This window comes from Galeopterus variegatus, unplaced genomic scaffold, assembly GCF_000696425.1.
Source record: "Galeopterus variegatus unplaced genomic scaffold, G_variegatus-3.0.2 Scaffold4554, whole genome shotgun sequence".
Classification (NCBI taxonomy): Eukaryota; Metazoa; Chordata; class Mammalia; order Dermoptera; family Cynocephalidae; genus Galeopterus; species Galeopterus variegatus.
In genome coordinates this window covers 118632-132413 of record NW_007730665.1, presented here as the reverse complement: position 1 = coordinate 132413, position 13782 = coordinate 118632, and the positions used below count along the sequence as shown (strand labels likewise).

General features: G+C 47.9%; 1 protein-coding gene across 1 annotated transcript; it reads right to left on the bottom strand.

Moving 5' to 3' along the window:
• Positions 1-9744: 9744 nt before the first annotated feature.
• On the bottom strand, positions 9745-12053 carry LOC103603339 (uncharacterized protein-like). The gene is made up of 4 exons (XM_008587831.1): positions 11988-12053; positions 10571-10862; positions 10382-10457; positions 9745-10198 (listed from the first exon to the last, which is right to left on the bottom strand). The coding sequence occupies exons 1-4, from the start codon at positions 12051-12053 to the stop codon at positions 9745-9747; spliced, it is 888 nt and encodes a 295-aa protein (XP_008586053.1).
• Between the last annotated feature and the right edge of the window lie 1729 nt (positions 12054-13782).

The following is a 13782-nucleotide window of genomic DNA, read 5'->3' as shown; positions in this document are numbered from 1 at the left end:
GCATATCAAGATCTTTTGATGTTTAATACCCAAGTTACTCCCCTCCCCTTACACACACACACACACACACACACAAACTAAAATGGGTCTCTGAAGATATCTCATGAACGGGTCAAATTTGCTCAAAATTCATAGCTCTTACCTAAAATGCTGGTGTGCCCATTTAAGTAATTTTAACAAGATTCAACACATGAATTTTATTTCCTTGGGTTAGCCAACTATCACATCATGATTGTAACATGAATGCAGACACAGATGCCTGGCTGCCAACAGAGACTAGAGAACTGGATACTGGGAAGTGTCCCAGAAAGGACCCAGAACATGGTCCATTGGATTTCTCAGAAAGCTTCACTCCCTCACTTACCTAGTCACATCCTCATTGGCTGACCCTGGTGGGCAGATTCCACCTGTAACGTACAATTTTTAATTATTTTTAAAGGGGACGATGTCTCTGTTTAGGTTAGCCAAATGATGATACAAAGGCTTACATCAAAATTCATCATGGCCTTCCCATGAACAGCATCAGGCTGTTCAGCAACAGAGGCAAGTAAGGGGTGGAAATCTGGGTGCTGGAATGTGCTGGGCTCGTGGTGCAGCTCCTCCGGAATACAAGACAGACACAAATCTCTTGAAGCCAGTCGGAGTCCAAGGTAAGCTGCTTCACAAACACTCAGCCAATAATAAAATGTTTTGAAAGCACTTAAGCTTAATGGGTTGAGGTGTTAACTCAGTGAAAGCTTCTGTTACTATGGAGAAGGACCGTGTGAGTACAGAGCAATGCCAGAGGAAGAGCCCTGCTGCACGCAGCAGACACACAACAAGGAGGCGGCCTGCACGTGATGGGCGGCCACACTGGGCCCGCAGGATGACGAGGGTCTTCAGATCCCTTGATGCCTCTTGGTTTGGATCAGGCTTCCTGATTCACACTCTCCCAGGCCTACTGCACACCAGACCTCCTAGGACCAACCCCTCTACTTCTCATTCTTCCAACCCCCTCTTGGCCATCAGCTCAGAAGCCAAGGACCATACCCAGACAATGTAGAGTGTATAGACTGGTGTGCGATGTGCACCTGCTGGTATCACAGGTTTTCATGTCACATTTCCCCAGACTCTCTGATGCATGACAGGCCATAGAGACATCATCTGGCCCAGGAGGTTGTCCTGCAAGAACAATGATTTTAGTTTAGACAACCACTAAGTCGGCAGTCTCGATCACTCTTATGATAATGTTGTTTCCTATCAAGGAAGGAAGCATTGCCTTTAGAAGGATTTCAGATTCCAAACTTCCCTCAAATGCATCATGCCCTGACTAGCACCCTGAGCCATCTGGCAGCCAAGGGAGAAAGCTGGTTCATCACACCATTCAACACATGCATTCCCGAAGGTCTTCTACGGTGCAAGACATTGGGAGGGGCTGAGTCGTCAGCCTGTTCAGTGCCTTCTTGACCCATATTGTTGAGTCATCAGAACAGTATTCAGAACCATTGCTGTTGGCTCAGCAGCAATTTAATACTTTGAAATTAATTCTTCATCAGGAGTATCCAGTCTCCTAACCTGAGATTTATAACATTATTTGAAACAGATAAGATTTTTTTTTAATAAAAGAACAAAACGACATAATTATTTATCTCCAGAATGAACGAACCTCAGCCAAGCCAGGTGGAGAAAGAGCACTAGGGTTTGATTCTCCTAATTACACACAGCTTTCGGATAGGGGTGGGTGAAAGGACACTTTATTCCTCTCCCTGTAGTCATGAGTGCTCTGTTGCAGCTAATCAAGCTCTAATTCATTACAAACTGGGACAAGAAACAGAACAGAAAAACAGATAACAGCTTCCACAGCCCTTAAAACCTTGATTAACTCTGGCGCCTGAGCCCTACCAGAATGTGCCCTCCCTGTGAGTAGAGGCCTGTGTGGCTTCTTTACCAGGGTACTTCCAGCTCCTAGACGAGCGCCTGGCACATAGTGTTCACCTAATTAGTATTTGTTGAATATAGCAATGAATGTATGAACGAATGAATGAATGAACAAGGCAGAATGATCCGGAGCAGCAGGAGGACCAAATGGCATGGGAGACTGAATGTGCAATTTTAATCAAATGCCTCGGGTGGAGTCCCAAGAACTCCGAGCTATTTCCCTACATAAAATGAAAGTAACAGTAATATATATTCTGCAGGCTATTTTGCAGATTAAATGATACAATTCACGTGGAAGTATTTCATAAAGTGCCAGTTGCCGACACTAGAAACCTGGAAGCTACCCCACCTCCCACTGCCTCACTCACCCCACACCCTGTTCGCCTCTCTATCCTACAGACTCTCCCTCCTGACGTCTCCCATCGTTGCTTCCTCTCCGTTCTCGCCACCACTCCCTCAGTGGCAGTTCTCATGACTCATGGCCCAGATAGCTCCAGCCCCTTCCTGATGGGCTGCCTGCCCCTAGCCGGGCTCCTCTTCAGTCCCCCTGCTGCCATAGGCTGCATGGGTGAGTGACCACTGCACTCGCATAGCACAGGGACCCACACTTGAGGTTTAACACTCTGTGGTTCCAATCTTGAAATTCTTAATAATGTAGTATTTTGGAAGTGAAGTCCATGGGACAATGGACCATGCTCTGGGGACTTAGAGCCTTGGTTCACATGTGCAGCATCTCCTCCCACATCCCACCTCCCAGGACATGTTCCCAGCCATCTACTCCCCTGCCTCCGGTGGCCACGGCCTTGCCTTTCTTCCCCTCTCCCAGCCCTTCCCAGTGACCACTGCCTGCTCCGCCCCCAGCAGGGCCTGGGCACAGGTGTGGGGAGAGTCAGGGTTGGGCGAGCATGCCTCACAGTGTCTAGGGGTGGGCAGGGCAGCAGCCACCCCCACCCTGGGCTGGAAGTACCACAGCACATGCACCAGGCAACTTGACATGGGCAGCCCCGTGCCCACCCCCAACCCAGATACCTAGTGCATCCTGCACAGAAGTTGCAATAGCCTTGGGAGTCACCTATCTACCAAAGGTTGGGGCACTGGGCCTCTGGGAAGGGTAGATGCCTGGCTCCACCTTCCTGCCCCTGGAGGAGACATGCCCACCAGCACAACAGCTCCTGAGAGGGAGAGCCCAGCTGCCAGGGAGCCTCGCCTGTGCCAAGTCTCAGGGTAGAACCTCAGGCTCCCATGAGGGTGTTTACTTGCCCCATGAGTATACTACATGAGTGCCTGGGGGAGGGGGGGTGACATTAAAGAGCAAATTAAAAATACCATGGCAGACTGAGAGACTGCAGAATAAAAGAAAAAGCTCTACATTTTAATACCTTTAACAGCACTTTCTTTCCTGGTTTTTCAACAGGGTCCCACCCCACATTTTCATTTTTTACTGGGCCCCAGCAACCAGTCCGGGCAGCCAACGTGACCCTAACTCGACCCTGATCGCGCCCCTCACCTGTGAAACTCCTCAGCGCTTTCCCGCAACTTGGAGCATGAAGTTCAAGCTTTCCAGCGAGGCCCCCGGCCCTCTCCTTGACTGGCACAGCTGATGTCTTAGCCTCATTCCCTCCAATTGCCCACCTCACCCTCATCCTTAGCCATCTTCAAACATCAGCAGCTTCTTGCACGTGTCACTGGTCCTCACATTTCCTTCCCTCTATTGCCACTTCCCGACCCCCACTTTTACCTCTGTCGACTCAAGCCTCACTTCCTTCCATGGCCCTCCCTGGCCACCCCCAGCCCCCAGGAAACCTCTGGCATGGCCCTTATCACTCTGCCCTATAATCACTGGTGTTCCCAACTGGCCTCGCCGTCAGACTCCTGCAGCACGGTCCTGATGACAGGGACCATGGGCCCTCGTACTCCTGCACCAGGCAGAGTGTCTGACACTTTTGTGGGGAACTGAATTCAACACTAAGCAGCACTCTCTCCCATTCCCTTCTTGGCCTGCTCAGTGAGATCATCTGAATCAAACAAGTCAGTCACATGAGCCTCTTCCTCCTGAAAGACGAGTCTTCTTGATAACCAACATGCCCAAGGCTCCATTTCAAGGATCATAAAGAATGATCACATTTTGTGAATATACTAACTATCCTGCCTTGATCATCACATATTGTACACAGGTATTGATATTCAATTCTGCATACCACAGATATGTACAATCAATTATGTTTCAGGGCTTTTTTTTTTCTTTAAAACCCTATTTTGTAGTCCTACCCCTTTCTGACCATGTTCTCTCCAACGATCACTGGGGGTTCTTTCAACCCTCGCTTATCACCAAACCCGCATCACAGAAATGAGAGAGAGAAAGCACCGGACCCATTTTCTTAAGAGAATAAACTATGTTTCCCTATCAGCACTTTCATAAAGCTCTAGCAATGCAATCCCAGTACGTGGATCTTCCCTGTACCACTTTCCTACAGAGAGCCATGCCCCAGATAATGGGGTTCATGATCTTGGACCCTGAATCTAAACATAAGCTAGTCCATCATCTGGCCCAGACCGCTCTGCCCACAGGTGCAGGCAGTGGGGTGCAGGAGGCCACGTGGCTGCCCCGTCCCGACCCCTGCGCCCCGTGCTCTTCCCACTGCTCCATACGGCCTCGTGTGAGCTGGAAATATTACTTCCAGGATTCTGAGTCACCCTTTTACCCACTCCTCTTTGAAGATACACGATCACCTTGCTTCCGGGTTGCTTTTTTTCAGGATCTCTAGACTATTATGTTATCCCATCAGTGGTCTGGTAATAAAACCTACCAACCATATTAAACTAACCCATGATCTGCCATTCTCTATTGTCACTTCTCACTGGTGCTTTTTTCCTCCCTGAATGTCCATCAGGGGGGTTGTTAAAAATTAGGAAGGGGAAGGAATGAGACTATTGTTGAGCCATCAGCGATAAGATAATGCAGTTACTTCACTAGATTCCAGGGGGCCAATGATAAAGAAATTATCCTTGTTGACATGCAGTATTGACACAAAAGCCACACAAACCACATTCAATATCTCTGTAACCCACTTGCTTTTGGGGGCAATGTAATTGCTGCTATCATTTCATAAACTGCCCCCTCCTCATTCTACCACCACTCATGGATTAGTTAATAAGCTAGTAGGTTTCTGTTCCAGGCAGAGAGCAATCTGCAAATCAGAAGCTTTCCAAATACACTGGAAATGGGTAGTTTTATCGTACACACACTCAGTCACCTTGCTAACAGCCCTCGGGTTTCAAAAATGTCATTAAATATTCCATTCAAGACATACAGGGACCCCTAAACATAGCCTCCCTCATCCTTGACCCTCCCTACACTGTCTCCGTCCTTCAGGCACATTCTAAACTTATAGAAATGTGGCCAGGAGAGAGTTAGACTATTTTGTGTGATGCAGTAGAGCCTGTTCAACTTTCACATAGCAATTCAGCAAACACAGTTTTAAGCATTCAATTCTACTTCTACAGCTTCTTAAAATTCCCTGCAATATAATTATACTGATGGGAATGCAGAAAGATAATTGCTTTTAGAGGAAAGTTTCTCCTTTGTTCCATGTTCATCTGGCTTCCAGAAATGGAACAAGAGCCCTTGAACAGCAGAAATACGCATCCATGTGTCTCTAGTTATCATTTATTTACAAAGATAGACCTTGACAAATGTAATTTGTTCAATAAAATTAAAAGGATGCACGATAATTCACTTAGACAAAGAGACTTGAAAGGGGACGTCATCGGCAGCCGCGCCGTCCATCATCCCAAATGATCAGCTGACTTTGAAGAAGTGGCAGGTGTTCCCCTTTTGGAATGCAGCATTGAAATAGTATTTAGAAGGGGGGAAAAAAAGAAAGAGAGCGAGGAATTGGAGCAATTTTTTATTCAGGCAATAATTATACAAATTAGATCTATGAAAGCCAGAGAATGACTGTGCCTTGAACCCTGTCTGTGTGCATAGAACAATGGGGAAATTAATAATTAAATCTATTACATATGCTCATAATTCAATACAAAAGATACCTCAGTAGTTCAAACACTCCTGTATTTTCATTTGAATAAGGCTTTCACACATTCTCCTCATTATATATGTATTATATTTTAAATTTAACAGCTTATTTTGTTGCCTTTATGTTTGAATTAATAAGGGCACACTTTAATGCACTAATGGGGAACTGCGTTAGCTGGCTTTGCAGACATAACTTTGAAAAATCTCCAGTTTCCCAAGGGTGAAATCAATTTGCCCCAGAACGTGTTGTCTCACTGACAAATCTGGAATCTTGGAAGAATAGCTCCCCTCTACAAGCTTCTGATTTGGGCCTCCGTATTTGAAAGAGGATCCCCAGAGTACAAACTTTTGCTAAATCCAACCAACTCACCCAGATCATCTTCCAGATTTTGCAATCTCTTAGCCAGCTAACATGGTTTCCATGCCTGGTTCATGTTATTTTTCCAGAGAGCAAAAATGATTTTTCTATGAAAAAGTGAAGGTTTAGTTTTAATCCAATAATTCATGTTCTCTCTCTCTCTCTCTCTCTCTCTTTTCTTTCTCACTCCCTCTCTCCCTCTGGCTCTCTTCGGATCCCTATTTTAACTCTTCATATGACCTCTGAGCCATGGAGAGTGGAGAAAATAGGGAAATTAGAGAAGAAGGAGAGAGAGAGAGAAAAGGAGGGTATATTCTCTGGTGGGTAGTGGTGGGAGGGCCCCCACCAGTGCAGAGGTGTGGATTAACAGCACCAGAATAACTAGAGTTCAGAATTATTGGGGGATAACTGGTTGAACTGGGGTGCTGAAATGTCAGGGAACAAAATGAGTTCACAAAGTGGGGTCTCAATTTCCTAGAAAACAGGGTTACTCCACTGGAGGACTGGACACAAAGGTCATAACCAATGGAAAATATCCATCCCTCTGCAATCCAGAAAAGAGACAAGTTTCTGTCTCAGAGAGAAAGAGGAAGCCTAACCAACTGCTCACATCTTGGTGAGAAGTGGCTGCCAGCATACCCAGGGCTGCCTGGGCACATGTGGAGGTACTTGCTGCTGCTGCTGCTGCCACTGTGGTATGACAAGGAGTTTTGTGCCTTCGGAGGAGCACCAAATCCAATGATGCTAATTGCATTGCAGATTTCTAGCATCATTAGCAATTCTTAAAATTACATTTGCCCTGCTTAAGTTCTCTATTTCCAGCCCGGTATATGGAGGGGGCAGGTCTCTGAAGGGCTATGGGTTACAGAGAAATTCAATTGGACACGTTGGCTTCAGGTATGCAGGTGGAGGCTGGCCACCAGGGATTCACAGACCAGGAAAAATGCTTGTTTGTCTTATTTTAAATGCTGATTGCCGGGAGAATAAACAAAACCCGCAGCTAAATGGGCCTTAAAGGAACACTGGGAATTTTGGAAAGAAAAAAGCCTTACCGAATAACAGTTGCAACTAGCCCTGTGGGTCCTATGGTGCCAAGCACCATCCAACCACCCCGAGCGATTGAGTGACTTGCATCTGAAATAGTTGGTGCAGAAATAACCACTCTTCTTTTGTTTGTATTTAAAACAAATGAATAAAATCCGGATGAATTGGTGTTTTTGCTTTGTTTGTTTGTTTCTTTAAAGAGAACATATTTGCTCACTAGGAAAGCTAGACAAGCAGCTCCAGAAACAAAAGCCTCAAGTCCATGTCTCTCCTGAGCTTTGGCAAGGACACTTTGCCCCAACTTTCCTCGGCCCAAGCATCTCAATACTGTTGGGAAGGGAAAGGGACATCCTGAGAGAACAGCAGATGTCAGAATCAGCCTCTCCCAAAGTTGCTGTCTCTTGAAAATGGGGCAGGGCTCTGTGTAGTTGGGACATTCATTGCAGAGTCCTTAAGAGGCCACCAACACCATCCCCTCCCAGGATGGCCTCTACTCTGAATCTAGCAACAGAAAGAGGGCCAGCTCCTGGGTGTTATTTTTTAAACAACTTATCTCATGTAATTAAATTGCTAAGCCTATATATAAACACACACACATACACACTTACAAATATGTATTATATATACAGCTCTATGTAGAAACAGATAGAGAGGGAGTGTATAGTTTTTAATTGGGCAGTCTTCTCAAAATAATTAAGCCAGTTTTAATGAAATACTGTTTAAGGCTGCTGGCAAGCGAAGGAGCCATCTTTAGCCCAGCACTGATAAACTGAGTCATTCGCATTAGGGGATGGCTAGCTGTATCAGTCATATATCGTATTAACAAAAGAGTTCAGTTCTCTGCTGAGGTCCAAAGACCAGAGGCCAGAGGATCGGGAGCACAGAGACAAGAGCAGCGGACCCAGGCGTCTGACGCTCATGGTCGCAGTCCTCCAAGCTGCAGTTCACAGCCCCAAGCTGGAAGAAAGGTTTGCCTGCTCTCAGCAAGGATCCCAACAGGACTCTAAGACCATTTGTTCTGTCCATGGAATATCATGGTGACCAATTGCAGAGGCTGGTGAGACCTTCAGACGTCCCTGTAGCATCCACGGGTGGTGCTGGATTAGGATTGGAAATGTAATGGAAGGGTGATCAGAGTTTCCCTTTCATGTGTCCCAGTTTCCTCATCTACAGAGTGACTGTCAACCCCATGGTATCAATAAGGTAGAGAGGATTATTCAAAGGTGATGATACTGTTACCATTTAAACTCTTGAAACAAGAGTAGTCATTCTCTAATAGCACATGGATGGTCACTACAGAGCAAAACCAGGACTTTAGATAGGACTTTTCTTATGTTTTCAGTAGCAAGAGGGATTTAGAGGCAAAGGAATACCTGGTTTGGTCTTTAGTCAAAGTGATGATTTACTCAGTCTCACAATGAGAAATCTTTACAAACTGCACTGATTTTCACCAAAAGCAATGAGATGGACTTACTGCCACATGCAGGCCATTCCAGTAAGATGGTGAAGTAATATCTGGTGTTCGGAATATGTCTTGAAAGAAAGGGGCCCATAGAAACCCCCATTGTACTAATGAGGAAGCTGACAGCCTAGCATTACAGCAATTATCCCCATAAGATGGTGAAGTAATATCTGGTGTTCGGAATATGTCTTGAAAGAAAGGGGCCCATAGAAAACCCCCATTGTACTAATGAGGAAGCTGACAGCCTAGCATTACAGCAATTATCCCCAGTGGCCTGGCCACATTCTGAATCCCTCTTCAAGAGTCCTGGGAGAAGAAAACAAGCCAGCTACATTTCTCTTCCTTTCAGTCATGGAGAGGACAGGTTTATAAAACAAAGGAAAACACTAATAGCTCAGGGAAAGTTTCTCCTAATCCCAAAGAAGGTGGGAAAAGCAGGTGCCTTTCAATTTCTGTGAGATCAGTTTGGTGAGACACTAGAACAGGGGCTTAGATTTGATAATGACAACAGCAACCATTACTGAGCCCTTTTTATTTGTCGGGAGGGCACTTTATATACATAAGAGTTCATAATACTCGCACTAACTCTATGAGGTAAGTAGTAGTATTCCCATTTTACAGAGCAGGAAACTGAGGCTCAAGAAGTCATGGCACTTAGCCACAGTCGTCGAGCTCTCAAACAGCAAAGGCAGGATTCAGAGACCACGGACAGCAAACATGGGTCCCCCTGTTCTCCCAACCCTTCCTGGTCCTCCCTCTCCCTTTCTCCTCTGCCAGCCCTTTATGCTCATTTGCACCAACTTCCCGGGCCTGCCCTCCCAGGAGGTGTAACAGGCATAAGCCGTGGGCACAGCCGTCGTCGTACTCACTAGTCAAAAGGCAGCCTCTGGGGAAGAAAAAGAAACCGTCCGTGCTCTCACCTCAAGTTCAATCCTGCCGGCCCTGCAAACAGGAAAAGGCTACCCAGTGTGCTGACGGGAGGAAGGGGGCCACACTAGGCTTAATTCCGGATCCTCCAGAACCTGGCAGTGGAAGGAAGCCTAGGTGTGGGGAGGGACCCAGGATCCAGCCGACACCAGCGCCCCTGAGGAGTCCCGGAGAAAGGACCTGCGACCTTGGAGGGTGCTGGGGAGCAGCGAGCGGAGAACCCAAGGGGTCAAGGAGCCATGTGGACATGGCAGAGGAGGTGGGCGATGTGCAGATGGTGATGCAGTCGGGGAGGTGACAGGACAGCCATCGACTTTGAAGCGGGGAAACTTTCTTGCCATTTGAGAAGCAATTGAGAATCTCTGCGGGTTCCGAGGCCGGCAAATGACGTGGGCCGAAGAGTGGAGGGGGACCCCGGCCCGCCTGCAGGGGACACGCCGCGCCTGGGACGCCCCTGGCCCAACAGCATCGTGACACACGGGCCAGCCACGTAAACTCCCTCCCGCCAACACCGAGGCGCCCATCATGCATGCATACCCTTGCGTGTCTGCAGCCTTTTAAAAACAGAAGAGCAGGTATATTCAGCACCCCAACCCCGTGTGATGATGCCACTCAAAGCAGATGAATCACTAGTAACCCGGGGACGGGGGCAGAGCCTGAGGGGGAGCAAACAAGCTTAGCCTTCGGCGGTGAAAACGCTGAACTGGAGACGCCTAACACCAATGGGCACGGATCGCATCGCCGGGCAGGACAGCGCCAGCTCTTCCCCGGAGAGGGGCTGTGCTTCTGATGGGAGCGCGGGGTGGCGAGAGGTGGCCAGCCGGACCCCCGACCCTGTGTGCAAAGCCGGAGAATTCCGCGGCGCCGAGGCGAGTCCTCCCGGTCTGCGACCGCACCTCGGGCCGCGAGGATGTTCCTGTGGCGCCACCTAGTGACCGAAGTGCAGACAACGCCCTGGGGAGCGTGGCAAGGACAGGCCGGAACCAGTCCCGGGACCTCAGACTCAGCCTGGAACACTGGGATGGGCCTGTCATCCAGGGGGCTTCCGGGTGTGGATCAGGGACTCCCTTCCGCCGGGCAAAAAGTCCCCCAGTCCTCTCTTCCTGCTGCCACCAAATCTAAACAGAAAATTTGCCATAATGAATGGAATAAATGACGGCTCCCTTTCTACGAGACATCCATGAGGTGATGTCTGGCTTTTCCTAAATACAATGGCAAGTCGATTATTAATTCATCCAGAAAAAAATATAGATGCTGTCATCATATAAACATGAGTTTCAGAGCAGAAATGAGCCTCAGACCATCTGGAGGTGTTGCATCTGTGAAACACTGAATAGAATTTTACTTTTTATTCAATGGTAAATCGAAGACCTCCCGAGAAGAAAATTCCACAGTGTAATGGAAAGAATAGAGATCGGGGAGCCAGGATACTAGGGTTCTGGCTCTGCCCCCAGTTATCTGTGTGGCCTTGATCAGGGGAAATGATTTTACCCCTCACAACAACGCTGTGAGGTCCGGATTATTATCTCCATGCAGTAGGGAAATAGAGGATCCAGGAGTTCACCTAAGGCTAGGCAGCAGGTCAGTGGCCATGCCAAGCTCCCAGCCCCCATCTGCCCAATTCTAAACAGCATGTTCCTTCACAAGACATCAAGTCCCTCTGTGCTGTGGCTTCTTCACCTACAACATGAAGTGACTGTGCCAAATGGTCACTTGGTCCTTTCCATATACAGCAAACTGTGATTCAAAGTTTTCATTGGTCCCTTAAAACCCAGTTTTAGTGCCCACAAACCCCATGGTGATAACAAAAGGGCCTTTAAAAAGGATTTATCCACCTATAAAATCCTTTGGATTTTATTTTCGGCTATGGGCAAAAGAACACCAAAACAAATGTGTTGGAACATCAAACCTCCTTTAAAATTTAGGACAGCAGGAGAAGAGGAGAAAATCTGCAGCCAGACTGCAGGGCTCTGCGTATCTGGAGCCACGGCCCTCCCAGGGGATAATTGCCTTCTGACAATTGTTTAGACTTGATAAATACAAATTTGGCAGCCAACAGTTTATCTGGCTACCAGTTCAGATCCGGGCAGAACTAGATGAAGAAGTCAGGTACATCTGCAATAACCTCAAAGATAAACCCTTCCTATCTGAGGCAGTTTATCTCCTCTTCAAGGGTCATGTTGCCTGGTAACCGCCACCTCCAAAAGAAGTTCCGGGCAGAACTAGATGAAGAAGTCAGGTACATCTGCAATAACCTCAAAGATAAACCCTTCATATCTGAGGCAGTTTATCTCCTCTTCAAGGGTCATGTTGCCTGGTAACCGCCACCTCCAAAAGAAGGAAGGGGAAGAACACTTCTAGCAGAGGCCTCAGAATGGGTCTTGCTCCCTAGAACACGCTCTTCTGCAAACCCCGACAGTTCACCCTGAGAGCAGAGGTGGCACTCTGCCCTGGTCTGGAAAGCCTGGGGAAAGATGGTGCCAAGGAAGATGGGGGGACTGGGCAACTAGACCCCAAAGCTAAGGTCGCCTAACTCTGAGGTCAGTGTTTCCTCATGGGCTCTTCCTCTACCTCATGCAAAAGGAACAGCAACCTCGCCAGCAAAGGTAAGACCATGAACCTCAACCTGGAGGATCTTGGTCCCTGCTGGGCCACACACTCACCACGTGACCAAAAGCAAGTTAAAACTCCCCCGGACCTCAGTTTCCCCAACTCTAAAATGAAGGCTTTGAGCTAAATGGTCTCTAAGATCCTATTGAGCTATTTATGGACCTGAATCAATAAATTCAGCCGGACCCCTTTATGGTTTTAAAGAGACCAGAGGTTTTAGTGAGGTACCGTCTCCCTCCCTCGTGTTCTTCCTCAGTTCCCTTTTCTCTCTCCCGCACACACCTCTCACTCCCTGGCCACAACCCTCCATCCCCAAACTCCCTCCCCACTGTTAGCACTGGCTCTCCCAGGCTGGCTCAGAAGCGCAGAGGAGACCCTATCTCAGAAAGCAGCCTGCTGGGAGGACCGTGGAGCACTGCGCCTGGGTTGAGGGGCCATCTGTCACAAAGAAGGGAAGCACCTGCGGCTCACTCCTCCTCCGCCTCTCTCCCCTTCCCACCAGCAGTCTTCCCCTTTCAAAATACTCTGATTGGAGATGACAGGAGTTTTGCTCACGTGATCACTTGGGGTCAGATACTGAGCGACCCCAGCCTCAGCCCCAGCCCCACCCTCATCCTTCGACTCTGCAGCAGTAGCTCCAGTTAGGAAAGCAAATGGCTCAGCAGGACACCAACCAAAAGTTACCTTCTACTGCCCCAAAACCCTGGCCTGTCACTGTCTCTCTCTCCTTTTTAATCCTTCAGGGGCCTTTTGGGGATCCATAATTGAGCTGTATTCCACAGAAGGAACTTTCAAAGGAAAGGAATAAAGCAAGGTTTTTCCAAGAGCCTTTTCTTCCTCAAGACACTCAAAGTAAACTAGGAATCTGGCACCTGATTTTCCCCTTGGGTACATGGGGTAAGGAGAGAGAACTGCCTTTTTTAGGAAAGAGTCATCCTGGAGGGTTGAGGTAATCCCTCTGTGGTGGCAGAATCGTCTGCTTCTTTCAGAGCTCCCCTGTGCTGGCCTCACGACAGGTATTTATTAGGTGCTGGCTAATTAGGGGAGTGAGCACAGTGCTGGGTTTACTCAGTGTACTAGATTACAAAACTAAATGCCAGCAAAGGCCAACCACCTCACCCCAGCCTTCAGACCAGCCCCACAGACCTCCACTTCCTTCTCTGCCCAGGCTCCAACCAAAGTGATGGGAGGAATGTGAGATATGGCCCCCATGGAAGCCCTTCTCCTGACCCCTGTGCCGGTGCATTGTCCCTGGGTGCCTCGGTTTTCCATCTTCCCCTGGGCTATGATTCACAGCAGATGTTAGAAAGGCAACAGCATCCTCAGTTCTTTCTATCATTTCTCTTATCTTTACAGGGTTCGTATTAAGCAGCATCTTCAAACTTATTTATGTGATGTCATGCTAGGAAGCAGTGTTGTCAACGTGCC

What these genes read in the sequence shown, in the direction of transcription:
- LOC103603339 (XM_008587831.1), bottom strand. Translation starts at nt 12,053, where the DNA reads ATGACCCTTGAAGAGGAGATAAACTGCCTCAGATATGAAGGGTTTATC. An exon ending in TCTTTGAGGTTATTGCAGAT is followed by an intron (nt 10,863 to 11,987) that starts GTACCTGACTTC and finishes TTTTCTGTTTAG; the next exon opens with ATTTGGTGGCAGCAGGAAGA. An exon ending in CTTTGCACACAGGGTCGGGG is followed by an intron (nt 10,458 to 10,570) that starts GTCCGGCTGGCC and finishes CATTGGTGTTAG; the next exon opens with GCGTCTCCAGTTCAGCGTTT.